This window comes from Globicephala melas, chromosome 11 (genome assembly GCF_963455315.2).
Source record: "Globicephala melas chromosome 11, mGloMel1.2, whole genome shotgun sequence".
Lineage (NCBI taxonomy): Eukaryota > Metazoa > Chordata > Mammalia > Artiodactyla > Delphinidae > Globicephala > Globicephala melas.
Window position 1 is genome coordinate 39,722,644 of NC_083324.2, and position 16,245 is coordinate 39,738,888.

General features: G+C 42.6%; 1 protein-coding gene across 8 annotated transcripts in view; it reads left to right on the plus strand.

Annotated features, from left to right (window-relative positions):
* Positions 1–16,245, plus strand: part of CDC25A (cell division cycle 25A) — a 35,503-nt gene that overhangs the window by 2,119 nt on the left and 17,139 nt on the right. For 5 of the 8 annotated variants that reach the window (XR_004036915.3, XR_009565682.1, XM_060307288.2 and 2 more), the window contains 7 exons: positions 1,471–1,513; positions 1,997–2,033; positions 2,537–2,638; positions 4,906–5,025; positions 8,134–8,268; positions 8,780–8,854; positions 12,007–12,180. Coding sequence is in view for 6 of the 8 variants with exons in the window: in XM_060307288.2 (XP_060163271.1) it covers positions 1,471–1,513; positions 1,997–2,033; positions 2,537–2,638; positions 4,906–5,025; positions 8,134–8,268; positions 8,780–8,854; positions 12,007–12,180 (686 nt within the window). In the remaining 2 variants the exon portion in view is untranslated. The remainder of the gene's footprint in view (positions 1–1,470; positions 1,514–1,996; positions 2,034–2,536; positions 2,639–4,905; positions 5,026–8,133; positions 8,269–8,779; positions 8,855–12,006; positions 12,181–16,245) is intronic. The other 3 variants (XM_030845262.2, XM_030845265.2, XM_030845266.2) reach the window with 3 other exon arrangements.

Here is a 16,245-nt window from a genome sequence, read left to right on the forward strand (position 1 = left end):
ATCATGTGTCTGCCGTGTGGGAAGCAATACTTGGAATTTGCTGAAATGTGCGCTTTCACCTAGAAACTTAGTTTGGTGAGTTGAGATAGTAAACAGAAAAGTCCGGCATTGAGTTACAAACACCCTTAACAACAGTACAAAGGAGCCCCTGTGGCAGTTTATGAAGAGAAGAAACGTGTCAAGTGGCCACAGGGAGGTGGTTTGTGCTTGGTGTTGAGGATGAGTAATAGTGTGAAATTAACCATACCACTCTACGTGGCATTCAGGAAATCTTATTGGTTAAAATGCTGAGTAAATTATTGGATATATAATGAAATTATTTCAGTGAGCCTGCTATGGAGAAACTGTGCCAGTGCATTTTATTGTAATCCATAAGTTCATGTTACTGCAAGGTATATTTGCACAGATGCTTTAGGTTAGGGAACTGCAAGAGCAAAAGTCTTAAAATGTAGGCTTCTTAAGAACCAGGGATAGGATTGTGGCAGTTTGGCAAGGGAGAATGTCAGGAGCAGTAACACCTAACTTCCTGTACGATTATTTAGACATCGTGGAGGAAAGGTGTGCGCTAGGCAGGCCCTGGTGGCTCTGGGCCATGCTGAGCAGTGTCTCCTCTATTCTGCTGCCGTTGGTGAGTTGAGCACCTCACTTTATGTTATTTTGTTGAAGGCAATAAATACTTGCCTTGCTTGTCAGAGAACATAATTGTATTTTCCAACCCGCTGAGTTGTGCATATGATCTGACAGGATATAAGATATTTGAAACCAAAACTATTCCAGAAAACAGGTACCTATTCTTTCCGTGGTTGGAACTCACAGAAAGTTAGCCTGGGTAACCTCTATCTGAATAACGAAGCAATCATGAGGTTTGGTTTAGGAACTTTTTTTTATTTTGATTGAAGTATAGTTGATTTACAATGTTGTGTTAGTTTCTGGTGTACAGCAAAGTGATTTAGTTATACATATATATAGTTCTTTTTCATTATAGGTTATTACAAGATACTGAATATATATCGTTCCCTGTGCTATACAGTAGGACCTTGGTGTTTATCTATTTTATATGTAGTAGTTTGTATCTGCTAATCCCAAACTCCTAATTTATCCCCTCCACCTCCTCCTTTCCCCCTTTGGTAACATAAATTTGTTTTCTACATCTGTGAGTCTGTTTCTGTTTTGTAAATAAGTCACGAGGTTTGGTTTAATTCACTCTCCTCAAATCCTGTTTTCCATGATGCTATTTGCAAGTAGGAAAGGATGAGTAGATATACTATGAAAATATTTAGACTTTTACAAAAGTTTTGGCAATCATGGAGACTCAACTTCAATTCTGTCAAAAGTCCAAGCCATGAGCCTTTGTTGATGGCCTTAAAGAAACAGTACTAGTAGTTTTATTTATTTATTTCAATGACAAAGTGGTGCATCATGTATTAAATCCTGAGAGGTGTTTTGTTTGTTTGTTTGAATTTCCCACAGGCTTCTGTCTGGATTCTCCTGGGCCCTTGGATAGTAAAGAAAAGTACGTATTCACTGCTTTTAAATATTTGTGTTTAGAAAAACTTTATTTATTTATTTTTTTGTGGTACGCGGGCCTCTCACTGTTGTGGCCTCTCCCGTTGCGGAGCACAGGCTCTGGACGCTCAGGCCCAGCGGCCATGGCTCACGGGCCCAACCACTCCGTGGCATGTGGGATCCTCCCGGACCGGGGCCCGAACCCGTGTCCCCTGCATCGGCAGGCAGCCTCTCAACCACTGTGCCACCAGAGAAGCCCTAGAACGTGTATATTTTAAGAGAAGACCTGGGCTTGCTTTTTTCACTAGAAGCCCAGCGGTGGAGATGCTTATGAGAACAGGACAGCTTCAGAAATCTATTTTTCCATCTTACCTAAAATGGGAATGTTTGACTCTCCCCTCACCCCACCAAACTATAGGTTTGCATCTGCTAATATATATACCTCTTTACTTGCTTTATTCTCATTATTTACTTTCTGATTTCATTACAGCCTTGAAAATCCCATGAGGAGAATAAATTCTCTGCCTGTAAGTTAGTTCCCTTGTTTATTTTGAGCCAATACCTATTATCTGCCCCTTAGCTACCAGTATAACCTTGATAGTAGACCTTAATTTATACAGACTGCTTTTCCTTACTTTGTCTCATAAACATTCAAAACACTCTACCTAAAGCAACTTCAATAATGGCTACTTCTTGAGGGCTTTTTCTTCCATCTCTAACTATTAGAGTTTTATCCAACCAGGAAGGGGGTTCTTTTTATGTAAGTGATGTTATTTTGGGGTTGATTTGGTACCTAAGTCCTTGCTGAGAGGGCTGTAGACGTTGTGAAGTTAGGTGTAAATCCATGTAGTGGGAACTTCTATCTTGTGTTCTCAAGGTGGAGCCCTAGGCACATTTACTGGTTACCCACTGCAGTGTATGAGGGGCTAGGTCTCCCCAACCCACCACCACCATATGTTTTTTTCTTTTAGAACTGAGTTTCCATTGAATTTTCATTTATGTACCCTAATTCCTCTTTTCACTTTAATAGCAGAAGCTCTTGGGGTGTAGCCCAGCTCTGAAGAGGAGCCATTCTGATTCTCTTGACCATGATGTCTTTCAGCTAATTGACCAGGATGAGAACAAGGAAAACGTGAGTGTGGCGTTAATCTACTCACCTGGGGGCACAGGTCAAACCCACAAGTGTTCATGGCTTATGGAGAAGTAGCTGGGCTGGCTGCTTCCTGGGAGACTAAACCTTCACCAAAGTCATGATGGTCTTTGGAGTCAGAAAAACTTAGATTTGAATCCTACTGCTTGCTGGCTGTGACCTTGGCTTTTTTTTAGCCTTCTTTGTTTCTTTGTGAAATAGGAGTAACAGTCCCTTGTAGGATTATTGTGGGAATTAAATAAGGATAATGTAGATAAAGCATTTCAAATGGTTCCTGGCAGGTAGGAGTTGCTCAGAAGGTAGCTCTGAGTAGGAATTATATCCATGAACACTTTATCTGGAAGGGTCTGGCCAGGCCTTCCTTGCCTCTTTGTGCTGACCCTGGGATGAGTTAGAAGTTTAGGGAAATGCTTCTTGACAGTATTTGAAAGAACAGAGCCAACAAGTCCCAGGGGATCTCAGAGTAACTGAAATGGTAGCTTAGAAGGTGAGTTGGGGTGGTGCAGCCAAAAGTCCAAGAACGTCCTGGCCTGGCTTTTCTCACACCTGGCGGGGCCCCTTGCACAGAGTAGGCACCAAAAGAGTTCAGTGAATCAGCTCAGCTTTCCCAGTCTTCTTTCTCACTGTATTTCCATATCTATTTATTTCCATATCATACTTCTTATAATCTTCCAGACTTAATACTTCCAGAACCTACTGCTTCCATGAACTCTCCCAGTGATTCCTTTGGCAACTTGCAAGATGTCCTGAGGGAGATACAGAAATGAGTTCCTGCCTTGAGTGCTTAGAACACTACGTCTCCCTCTGTGTAGTACATTTAACCAAACAGTCTAATGCTATTGTACTCATGCCTGGTCTCTCTCCCCACAACCCCAGGTTGGCTTCTCCCAGGGTTGCCTGCTTAGAGCTTCATTCTGGAGGGGAAACAGCATAGGTTAAAGAGCTCTTGCTCTGGAGTTGTCCAGTCGGGTTATGAAGCCAGATCTTCGGCACATCACTTAACCTATGGGCCTAGTTTCCTCATCTCTAAAGTGGGGATGATCGGATGGATAAATGAGCTAATGCACTGAAAGCACTGTATGGGCATGTAAATACTCTGTGATGTTAGCTGTGCTTAACAAGTTCTTCAGTGGATATTTTAGGGTAGGGGAATTATTAGTGCTATTAAACTTTAAGTAAATGAAATCATACAGTATGTATTCTATCACTTCTGGCTTTCACTCAACATTATGTGAGATTCATCCAAGTGGTTGAATAAACCAGAACGGTTTTTGGTTTTTTTTTCTCGTTTTATTGAGAAATAATTGACATTTATCACTGTAAAGTTAAGGCATACAGTATGATGGCTTGATTTACATGTATTGTGAAATGATTACCACAGTAGGTTCAACTAACATCCATCTTCTCATATAGATACAATAAAAGGAAAAGAAAGGAAAAGGGGAAACTTTTCTCCTTGTGATGAGGACTCCTAGGATTTACTCTCTTATCATCCAGAAGTGTTAGCTATAGTCATTATGTTGTCGTTAGTTTTTTTCCCCATTGCTTTTAGTATGGAAAGCAGTAACTTTAAGTGTTTTCCACTTAATTATCTCCTATTGGTAGGAAGAAGATGGAAAATATAAAGCCCTCTTTTAAGTTTAGACTGAAAAGTTTTTATTCCTATTCAATTATATTGAAATGAAATTGCTTTCGATTTTAGAAAGTTTTTTTTTATTTGCGATACGCGGGCCTCTCACTGTTGTGGCTTCTCCCGTTGCGGAGCAACAGGCTCCGGACGCGCAGGCTCAGCGGCCATGGCTCACGGGCGCAGCCGCTCCACGGCATGTGGGATCTTCCCGGCCCGGGGCATGAACCTGTGTCCCCCGCATCGGCAGGCAGACTCTCAACCACTGTGCCACCAGGGAAGCCCTAGAAAGTTTTTTTTTTTAATTGAAGTATAGTTGATAGACAGTTGTTGATTTAGTTTTTAACTTATAGTGTTTTGTGTACCTGGCAGATACTCATGTGTTTATTAGGAAATAAAGTGTTTGTGGTAAGAGAAAAAAGTGCTGTATTAGAAGTTAGCTTTTGACAGAATCTTTGAAATTCTTAATTACACAGATCCAGTATTGGAATTAGATCAGAAATGGGTTTGGAGGCAGGTGATCAATACCCACTCCCTTGCTTGTTTCCTGAAGCTATAGCTGAGACCCTAGAGCTGGTTTTCATAGACAGTGGATGATGTCTCAATTTATACCGTCTTGCAGGAAGCCTTTGAGTTTAAGAAGCCAGTAAGACCTGCATCTCGAGGTTGCCTGCATGCTCATGGACTGCAGGAGGGTAAAGATCTCTTCACACAGAGGCAGAACTCTGCCCCAGCTCGGATGGTACGTGCTCTGGCTTTCATAGTCCTGGGAGTTTCTGATGGGAAGAGATGAAAGCACCCTCTTTAACCTAGAGTTGAAGCAGTAGCTCTTGCTGTCTTTACCTTGACTTTGTTTTTTGAAACTAGACTCACATTTTTCGTGTTTCTGCTGTGTCTGGAGAGCAGACAGGCAGAAGCAGAAGTGAGAGGTGATATGTTTGAAATATTGGACTTGAGCAAGGAATATTTGACCTTGTCAATTATGGGAATTCTGCAGGCGTCCTGGGTCATTCTTCTGAATGTATGTATGGTGGGATTGTATGTCTTACTTCAAACTTGTCTTTTACGATGCGTCCTGAATGCTGAGAGGTACTTCCCAGAATGATTTTGTTTGAAGAGAGCACTTGTCTTCTTCCAAACTTGGTTTATTAAGAACTATTATGTATACCAGTGAACCCATTGCCTATCAGGCTACTTGACAGTATTTGGGGCCACTTGTCCCACAGTTATTTACTTGCCAGAGACTGTCATTACTTCCTAATTTCCTACTGATGATCTGACAGATAGCTATGGACTAGAGAGGCCCAGCTTGAGCAAAATGACCACATTTGGTTTCCAGGTTTTCCTGGGAACTTGCATCTGAAAATACAGCTTTCCAGTCTGGCTTAAGGTCTGAGGTTCAGGTTCAGCTAGTATCACTACTCTGTCTAGCATTTGCACAAAGCAATTTATGTTCTCCTGTCTTTAATCTTCATAAGCCTGTGAAGTAGCTGGAATTACCCCACTTTACAGATTGGGAAAGTATGGTCAGGGAGGTTGGGTGATTTGCCAAAGGACACAGATAAATGAAGACCAGAATTAAACAGTCTGCTGATTCCCAAGTACACAGTAACCCTCTGAGAGCTGGGTATCCAAAACTAAATATCTCTAGTGTACACCTGAAGAACACAGCACCAGGGTTTCCTGTAATCACTTGGCCATCCCTAATTGTAGGTGCTGAGGGTACAAACTGAAAGAAAGCCAGTGCTAAGCGCAATGGTTTGGCTTTTGATCATGTCAGAGGGTATTTCTTTCTTCTTTCTTTTAAAAATATTTATTTATTCATTTGGCTGCATTGGGTCTTAGTTGAGGCGGGTAGTATCTTTGTTGTGGCATGTGGGATCTTTTGTTGCGGTACATGGGGCTTCTCTCTAGTTGTGGCATGCGGGCTCAGTATTTGCAGCGCACAGACTCTCTAGTTGTGGCACGTGGGCTCTCTAGTTGTGGTAAACGGGCTCCAGAGTGTGCGAGCTCAGTAGTTGTAGCACGCGAGCTCTCTAGTTATGGCACGCGGGCTCTAGAGCGTACGGGGTTAGTTGCCCTGTGGCATGTGGGATCTTAGTTCCCGGACCAGGGATTGGGCCTGAGTCCCCTGCATTAGAAGGCGGATTCTTAACCACTGGACCACCAGGGAAGTCCCAGAGGGTAGTTCTTTTGTATCCTTGCTTTTAGTCTTTAAGCACCATCTATATTTCCTCATAATGGCTCCTTGGTGCAGGAATCATGGAGGAAGAATTAGGTCCTGTCCAGAGATTGTCATTTTCTATAGCATATCTGCACCTGGGAACGCCAGAAGCTGGGTTACAGAAATTGGTATTATACCATAGGGTGAGCCTTCAGTGGGTGCTGCCCCATGATAGAGTTACCTGCTCCTAGGCTCTGCTGGCTGAAAAACTGGCAGTGTGCCCAGGGTGTGCTCAGGTACACTTGTGGAGGATGAGAGGCAACCCAGAACTTGTTTTATATTGTGAAGCAAAGCTAGTGCCTGAACCAGAGTAGGCCAGCTGCAGAGAGGACCCCTAGGTGAGGTATCTACTCAGAAAACCAGAGGGCTGCTTGAGGATTAATGCATTCATACCCCAAAGAGATTCGTTGCTATGGGAGAGAAAAAAATCTATCTCTGAACTTTTTTCCTGGCTTTGGGAAGTGCCTGGAAAAGAAATAATTCATTATCATCAATGTTTTTATTAGCAGTGTTTATCTCTAGATGGTAGATTTTTGAGTGGTTTTTATAAATTTTCTATACTAAATATATATTCATTTTATAATGGGGGTTTTACCTGAAAAACAAGATAGTGTTGCTTAATGAGATATACTCTATATTTTGACTCCAGGAATGGTCTCTCTTAGGGAGAGTATAGTGGGGAGAAAAGCTTGGGCTTTGTGGTCAAACAGGTGAGCTGTGTGACCTTGGTAACCTCTCTTAAGCATTGGTTTCCTGATTCGTTAAATAAAAAGAACAGGATTAACTACCCTTAGTGTATTGTGAGGCTTAAATGGGATTATACATAAAAGGTTATATCCTAGTGTCTGGCACAAGTAATTCCTCAGTTAAAAGTGAGCAACTGTCATTTAAATTCCAGTTCCAAGTCTAGGATGGACTTTCTTTGTTGCGGCATGCGGGATCTTTCGTTGCAGCTCGCAGGCTTCTCTCTAGTTGCAGCACATGGGCTCCAGAGCACGTGGGCTCTGTAGTTGGCGACACGTGGGCTCTCTAGTTGTGGCGTTCTGGCTTAGTTGCCCCATGGCATGTGGGATCTTAGTTCCCCAACCAGGGATCGAACCTGTGTCCCCTGCATTGGAAGGTGGATTCTTAACCACTGGACCACCAGAGAAGTCCCTAGGATGGACTTTCTAGAACTTTCTTGACTTTATATCCCTCTGTCAGAACTGGAGTTACAGAAGCATTCTCTAGTCCATTCTGTGGTTTCCATAGAGACTTGGTATCTTCTCACCCTTCCTCATTTTAGCAGATTATCACTTTGTCACAACCCCCATGCTGATCCCTGTTCACCAATTATGATCCTCAGAAAAAACAAACCTTGCCCTTCACAAGAGGCTAGTCCCAGATCTCACTGTAAGGTGAATTGCTCCTGGGGAGTGTTCTTTGTGAAGGCTACTTGGCCTGACTCTACTCAGAACTGTGTGTGGACATCAATTCATTTATAATCTTAGGTTTCATTTTCCTTTGATTAGAGCTGCTAAAACTTCTTACAAAAAATATAATATGTTTTCCTCATAAAAACTAGTGACCCATCCAAGGAAGTCAAAGCTAATTATTTATTAACAAGCCATGAATTCTGTCTTGTAGCTTTCCTCAAATGAAAGAGATGGCAGTGAACCAGGGCATTTCACTCCTTTTTTTATGCCCCACTCCCCTGTGACTGCCACTTTGTCTGATGAGGATGATGGCTTCATGGATCTTCTCGATGGAGAGAATCTGAAGGTACTATGTGTGTGTGTTTTCCCATCCATTTTACTGACTACCCTGGAGAGAAGTCATCTGAAAAGGAACAGTGATCCCCCAACTGGCGGATATTTTTATTCATTTGTTGGGAATTTATTGAGACTCTGCTTCTAGCCTGATTAAATCCTATGGAGGAGTTCAAAAGAAGACACTGATGTGATTCTTCTTACCCTGAAGGAGTGACAATCCATTTTTCTGGCAAGAGATATGAATCAGGAACAGTGGAAGAATAGCTGCCACGTGGCGTAAAGCTGAGGAGAACAGGGTGCCTCCTCACGGTCCCTCAGGGGCATACCTTTAGCTATGCTCAGATAACGGGACTGTTAAGTGTTACTCTTTTCTGACCTTAAAATGTTGGGGACGGGGAAGGGGGTGAACATTAGAATGCTTCCTATCCAGGTCTTTCTGGTATTCTGCAGGAAGAATTCTAAAGCATTTAAATTAATGTTGTCTCTGCTGGACCTTTGTGACGCAGTTTTTCTTTGTTTAGAATGATGAAGAGACCCCGTCCTGCATGGCAAGCCTCTGGACAGCTCCCCTTGTCATGAGAAGAACTACAAACCTGGTAAGTCCCAGTGTGTCTAGAGGGAGCCACAGGAATCAAAATTGTTTCTTTTGAGATTCTGTGGTTGGGTCTATGGGCCTTTCCCTTGACTGGTCGCTAGTGTTTCCTGGTGTTAATGCACGCTGTTTTTTCAAGTTTGTTTGGAGTTGTTTTTGTTTTTGTTTTTGTCCTCATTGGAGTGTGAGGAAGTCTGGGTAATATAAAATGCATGCAGTTCTTGTTTTTATAATTTCTAGTTCATCTTAACTGTTCTTGGTCAGTTAATGTCTTTTCTATACAACTCTGACCTCTCTATTAACTTCTTTAAGATCACTGGATAGTGCTGGAAAATATCTGCTAAACTGAATTTAAGAGACTCAGTTATTCTCAAACTCTGTCAGATTTGGTATCAGCTTAGATTTTAACTGACAGCTTCGTGGGTGAGCAGTTTGTATCTGACAAGGAATTTGATCTCAGGCAGCAGGAATAGAAAGACTTCTGCTACAGGTACCATCTGTACCCACCCAGCCGATGGCTCTGTAGCAGATAGCGCTATCCTTCCTTAGGAGTGTTGACTGGAGAACCCTGGCCCAGAACAGAAAAAGGAGATGTTAGCCCTGCCCTGTTCTGATGGGGAAGGAGAGGACACACTGGACTACCGTATTGTTTTACTTTCCACAGCTGAGAGAATGTGGAGAGACTGGAGCACATTCAGAGAACACCCAGTAGAAGGAGGAGACTCAGACTGTGATAGATATTATGGACTGGTTGAATAAGTTGGGACAGAAAGGCTTCATTTGAAGAGGAATTAATTAGTCTTTTTTTTTTTGGCCTCGCTGCACGGCTCGCAAGATCTTAGTTCCCCAACCAGGGATTGAAAGCGCCGAATCCTAACCACTAGACTGCCAGGGAATTCCCTGAAAAAACCTTCTCAATCTGAAGCCTTTAGTCTGAAGACTGTTTACTTTTTTGTTGTTGTTTGTTATTACTTTTTTATATCATTCTCATTTATTTACATTCCTTAGCATCAGCACACTTGGCAAACAACAGTAACTCACAAAATCTCTCTCTCTCTCTCTGTCTCTGTCTCTCTCTCTCTCTATCTACATATATATATATATATATATTTTTTTAAATACCCACCTATCTATATAGACTGTAGGCTTCTGTTTCCATCAGGGACACTTTCAAACAGTCAGAGGCAAGGCTGTGCCTGTACAGGAACATATCCTCATTTATGCAAACACCTAGGGAAAGTGAGATAGTATCACAATACAAATACAGTTACACACCCTTAGGTATACATATAAATTGATAAGTATATGTGTGTGTGTATATATATATTTTGTGTGTGTGTGTGTGGTACGCGGGCCTCTCACTGTTGTGGCCTTTTCCGTCACGGAGCACAGGCTCCGGACGTGCAGGCTCAGCGGCCATGGCTCACAGGCCCAGCTGCTCTGCGTCATGTGGGATCTTCCCGGACCGGGGCACGAACCCGTGTCCTCTGCATCGGCAGGCGGACTCTCAACCACTGTGCCACCAGGGAAGCCCTGATAAGTATATTTTTAAGTATCAGTGTCCCTGAACTATAAATATGGAACAAATGAACTACAGTCTTGAAGCCACTTACACATTATAGTAGATTAATGTGCAAAGCTCTGAGGGAATAGGCTACCCCAGTACAAATGTTATGATGAAATTTACTAGGTCCTTTTGAAAGACAAAATTATATACAGTGTGAGAATGCTTAGGAAATGGCTATCAGTTTTATAAGTTGGATTTAAAAATCATGAATAGTATGTGTGGGCCCTTCACAGTGGGGGGTTTCCTTTCACAAACATAGTAGACTCACAATTGCCAGGGGCTGAGTTGGCACTGAGGTTTCTGCCCTTGAGGAGCTTACAGTTCCTCTGAGATCCTATTGAAAGCAGTAAGCCCTCTTCCCAAAAATGCTTCCAGCTCTCTTAGGTAAAAAACAACAACAAGACAAAACTGACCTTGCTTTTCTGAACAACATACTGTTAAAATAAACTTCAGAAAAATAAGGGGAAAATCCTTGGTCTCTAGGAGAGCCAGTGTGGGAGTGACACACTTGCTGGGTGACTATCAGGAACATTTCAAAGAAGAGGCAACACTGAAATTTTAGTATCAGCTTGAAAGGGAGTGGTTTACAGGGTATGAAAGAGCATTCAGCACAGAAGGAAAAGCCCTGCCAAGGAACACTGAGTTGTGAACGGGCTGAGATGAGTTTAGAGAGCTGAAGTCAGACTGTCTTTACCCCTAGTCAGGTGGGCTGCCCTCAGACTCTGAGAAATTAGTCTTTAAAAGATCAAGTACTATAGCACATCTTCGTGTATTTCCTTTGGCTTTGTAAGTCTTGAGTTAAAATGCTCTGGTACAGGGATTCCCTGGTGGCGCAGTGGTTGAGAGTCCACCTGCCGATGCAGGGGACACGGGTTCGTGCCCTGGTCTGGGAAGATCCCACATGCCGCGGAGCGGCTGGGCCCATGAGCCATGGCCGCTGAGCCTGCGTGTCCGGAGCCTGTGCTCCGCAACGGGAGATGCCAAAACAGTGAGAGGCCTGCGTACCACAAAAAAAAAAAAAAAAAAAAAAAAAAAGCTTTGGTACAATCCAGAAAGAAAACAAACAAGTAGAGAGAAGGACTTTTGAACACAGTTTTGAAGGCACCCCTGCCCCCTGCAAACTTAGACTCAACTCTATTTTACCACCTTAACTGGCTCTGATTTATAGTATAATCCAGCTACCGCACACCCTTCTGGATTAAGGTGGGCTGTTAAAGCCTGTTCAAGCTGTTCCAGCAAAGTGCAAGTAATAAACTAGAAGGGAAGAGGAAGCCAAAAATGTGTCCCTGGCTGGAAGGTAACAGTTATTTGACGCTTAGGACCCTGTGCAGACAGTAGGCTTTTGAGGGCATGGATAGTCTTCCTCATTTCCATATAATGTCAGCTTTAGAACATGTTCATTGAACACCAGGGACTTGGTGTCTACAATGTGCCAGGGACTAGATAAATGGACAGTGTCTGTTTCCTAATTTAGGATGGATCAATCTTAAACCATCCCAGGAAGTCCTTGATCTATTCTCTTTACCATTCAAGTGAGTGTATGTTAATGAAATACATTAAATGGGTCTCTTTCCCCCCCCCCCACCAAGGGCAATCGTTGCAAGCTGTTTGACTCCCCTTCCACGTGTAGCTCCACCATCCCGTCAACGTTGAAAAGACCAGACCGATCGCAAGAGGAGTCCCCACGTGGAAATAGGAAGCGGAGGAAGAGCGTGGCTGGGGCCAGTCCCGAAGAGGCAGCTAGTCCAAAGAAGCCCCAGGAGGTTAGTTATGCAGGTTCTTTTTTGCTCAAGGACTGTGATATTGTATCTTTCAGTTCTAAAATGTCCATTTGATTCTTTTTCTTTGCTGAGACTTGCTGTTCTTGTTTCTCATTTGTTTCAATCATGTTCATAATTGCCTGTTGAAGCATTTTTATAATGGCTACTTTAAAATCCTTGTCAGGCAATTCCAACGTCTGTTTCTGGTGTGGCTTTCTGTTGATTATTGTTTCCTATTCAAGCTGAGATTTTCCTGGTTCTTGGTATGACAAGTGATTTTTCAGTTATATCTATATTCTTTGGATATTATGAGGCTATGTAACTCTTCTGTTTTAGCAGTCAGTCCTCTGGTACTGCAGGAAGGTGGGGATGGAAGTTCAGGTTCCCTTGATATGCCACCTAGGGTGGGGCAAGCCTCATGTTTGCTGGGCAGGATTGGGAGTTCAGGCTCCCTTCTAGGCCTCCGCAGACACCATCCCAGTGGAGTAGAGATTGGGACACTTAAGTACAGCTGGGCAGGGGTGGAAGTCTAAGCTCCCTACTTGTTGGGCCATGGAGTAGGGCCATAAATTTTTTTCCTTGATGTTAGTTTTAATTTTTCTTGTGTCCTGTTCTATGTAGATATATAAATTTCCCACTACTTTAGGTTTGTCTCACAACTTTGATTGTAGTGTTTTTCATTGTCAATTAGTTCTAGGTATTTTAGTTCTTTTATTTCCTTGTGATGAGAACTCTTAGGATTTATTCTCAACAACTTTCATATATACCATACAGCAGGCTTAACTGTAGTCATCATGTTGTACATTACATCCCTGGTACTTATTTATATTATAACTGGAAGTTTGTACGTTTTGACCACCTTCATCCAATCCCCCTCCCCCACTGCCTGCCTCTGGTAACCACAAATCTGATCTCTTTTTCTATGAGTTTGGTTTTTGTTTTGGTGGTTGTGGTGATGGTTTGTATTGTGTTTTTTAAGTTTTTTCATTCCCCATATAAGTGATGTCATATAGTTATTTGTCTTTCTCTGTCTGACTTATTTCAGTTTCACTTGGCATAATGCCCTCAAGGTCCATCCATGTTGTCGCAAATGGCAGGATTGCCTTCTTTTTGTATGGCTGAGTAATAATCCATTGTGTGTGTGTGTGTGTGTGTGTGTATCACAACTTTGTTATCCATTCATCCGTCAATGAACACTTAGGTTATTTCCATTTCTTGAATATTATAAAGAATGCTGCTCTAAACATGGGGGTGCAGATATCTCTTTGACATAGTGTTTTCGTTTCCTTCTAATATATTCCCAGATGTGGAATTGTTGGCTCCTAGTTAGTTCTGTTTTTGATTTTTTTTTTTTCTTTTTTGTCTGCTTGCTGCACTGCACGGCAGGTGGGCTGTTAGTTCCTTGACCAGGGATCAAACCCATGCCCCCTGCATTGGAAGCGCAGATTCTTAACCACTAGACCTCCAGGGAAGTCCCTATTTTCAATTTTTTTGAGGAACGTCCATACTGTTTCCCATAGTGGCCATCCCACTTTACATTCCCACCAATATTGTACAAAGGTTCCCTTTTCTTCACATCCTTGCCAACACTTGTTTCTTGTTTTTGTTGTTGTTGTTGTTGTTTGTTTTTGGCATCACCATGGGGACTGCGGGATCTTAGTTCCCGACAAGGGATTGAACCCGGACCCCCAAAGTGAAAGTGTGGAGTCCTAACCACTGGACCGCCAGGGAGTTCCCTCTTTTTTTTTTCATTTTTATTTATTTACTTATGGCTCCGTTGGGTCTTTGTTGATGCGCGCAGGCTTTCTCTAGTTGCGTCGAGTGGGGGCTACTCTTCATTGTGGTGCTCGGGCTTCTCATTGCAGTAACTTCTCTTGTTGCAGAGCACAGGCTCTAGGCCCACAGGCTTCAGTAGTTGTGGCTTTCAGGCTCTAGAGTGCAGGCTTAGTAGTTGTGGCACATGGGCTTAGTTGCTCTGCGGCATGTGTGTTCTTCCCGGACCAGGGTTCGAACCCATGTACCCTGCACTGGCAGGCGGATTCTTAACCACTGCACCACCAGGGAAGTCCCCATCTTTTCTTTTCGATGATAGCCATTCTTATAGTCATGAAGTGATATCTCATTGTACAACAGTTTGATTTTCATTTCCCTAAACGATTAGTGATATTGATAATCTTTTCATGTACCTGTTGACCATTTGTGTATCTTTAGGGAAATGTCTATTCAGGTCCTTTGCCTACTTTTTAAAACCAGATTATTTTAAAGATGCAGACGTAGAGAATGGACTTGAGGACACGGGGAGGGGAAGGATAAGCTGGGATGTAGTGAGAGAGAAGCATTGACATATATACACTACCAAATGTAAAATAGATAGCTAGTGGGAAGCAGCTGTATAGCCCAGGGAGATCAGCTCGGTGCTTTGTGATCGCCTGGAGGGGTGGGATAGGGAGGGTAGGAGGGAGATGCAAGAGGGAGGGGATATGGGGATATATGTATACCTATAGCTGATTCACTTCGTTGTACAGCAGAAACTAACACAACATTATAAAGCAATTACACTCCAATAAAGATGTTAAAAAAAAGATTGTTTTTTCGCTATTAAGTTGTATGGATTCCTTATATATTTTGGATATTAACCCCTTATCAGATAATATATTTTGCAAATATTTTTTCCAATTCTATAGGTTGTCTTTGCATTTTGTTGATTTCTTTTAATGGGCAGAAGCTTTTTAGTGTGATGTAGTCTCAATTATTTTTTATTTTGTTGCTTGTGCCTTAGGGGTCAAATCTAAAAAAGTCATTGCCAAGACTCATGTCAAGGAGCTTTTTTCCTGTGTTTTCTTCTAGGAGTTTTATGGTTTCCTGTCTCACATTTAATTCTTTAAGCCATTTCAAGTTATTTTTTGTGAGTAGTGTAAGATAGGGGTCTAATTTCATTCTTTCACATGTTTATATTCCGTTTTTCCAGCATGATTTATTATAGAGAAGACTGATCTTCTCTTCATTGAGCATTCTTGGCTCCCTTGTCAAATACTAGTTGATGGTATTTATACAATTTATTTTGTAAACATGCACTTTAACTTTTCTTGTGGACTTGCTGGGTCCTAGGCTAGGCATGTGTTTAGCTTTAGCAGACACTGCCATATAGCTTTCCAAAGTGGTTGTCCAGTCAGCCCTCCGTATCTGGGGGCTCCGCATCCATGGATTTAACCAACTTTGCAATGCATTCTTTTTTTTTTTTTTTTTTGTGGTATGCAGGCCTCTCACCGTTGCGGCCTCTCCCGTTGCGGAGCACAGGCCCCGGACGCGCAGGCCCAGCGGCCGTGGCTCACGGTCCTAGCCGCTCCGCGGCATGTGGGATCTTCCCGGACCGGGGCACGAACCCGTGTCCCCTGCATCGGCAGGCGGACTCTCAACCACTGCGCCACCAGGGAAGCCCCTGCAATGCATTCTTACTGAGCACTAGCTGTACTACGTGTCATTTTATATGAGCATCCTTGGGTGTCCTGAAACCAATCTCACAGATACCGAGGGTTGGCTGTACTCAGAACAGTGTGTGAGAGTTCCAGTTCTTCCACATCCTTACCAGTAGTATCCGGTGTTGTTCATCTCTTTAACTTTAGCCATTCTGGTGAGTGTGTAGTATCTGATTTTAACTTGCATTTCCCTGATAGTTATTTTTCTTGGTCTTAGATTTTCTTCTCTAATACTCAGCCAAGTTTCTAGCCCATATTTCTATTGGGTTGTCTCTTATTTGTGGGAATGCTTTATATATTCAGAGATGAATCTTTTATTGAGATGGATGCATATCTGCCCACTCTGGCTTGCCTGTTCTTACCTAATCTTGTTGTTTTGATGAACAGAATTTCTTGATTTTTTTTTAAACATGTTTTAATTTATCAGTCTTTTTATGTTTCGTGTTTTTTGTGTACTGCTTAAGAAATCCTGCGACTTCCCTGGTGGTCCAGTGGCTAGGACTCCACGTTCCCAATGCGGGGGGCCCAGGTTCGATCCTTGGTCAGGCAGCTAGATCCCACATGCCGCAGCCAAGAGTTTGCATGCCACAAC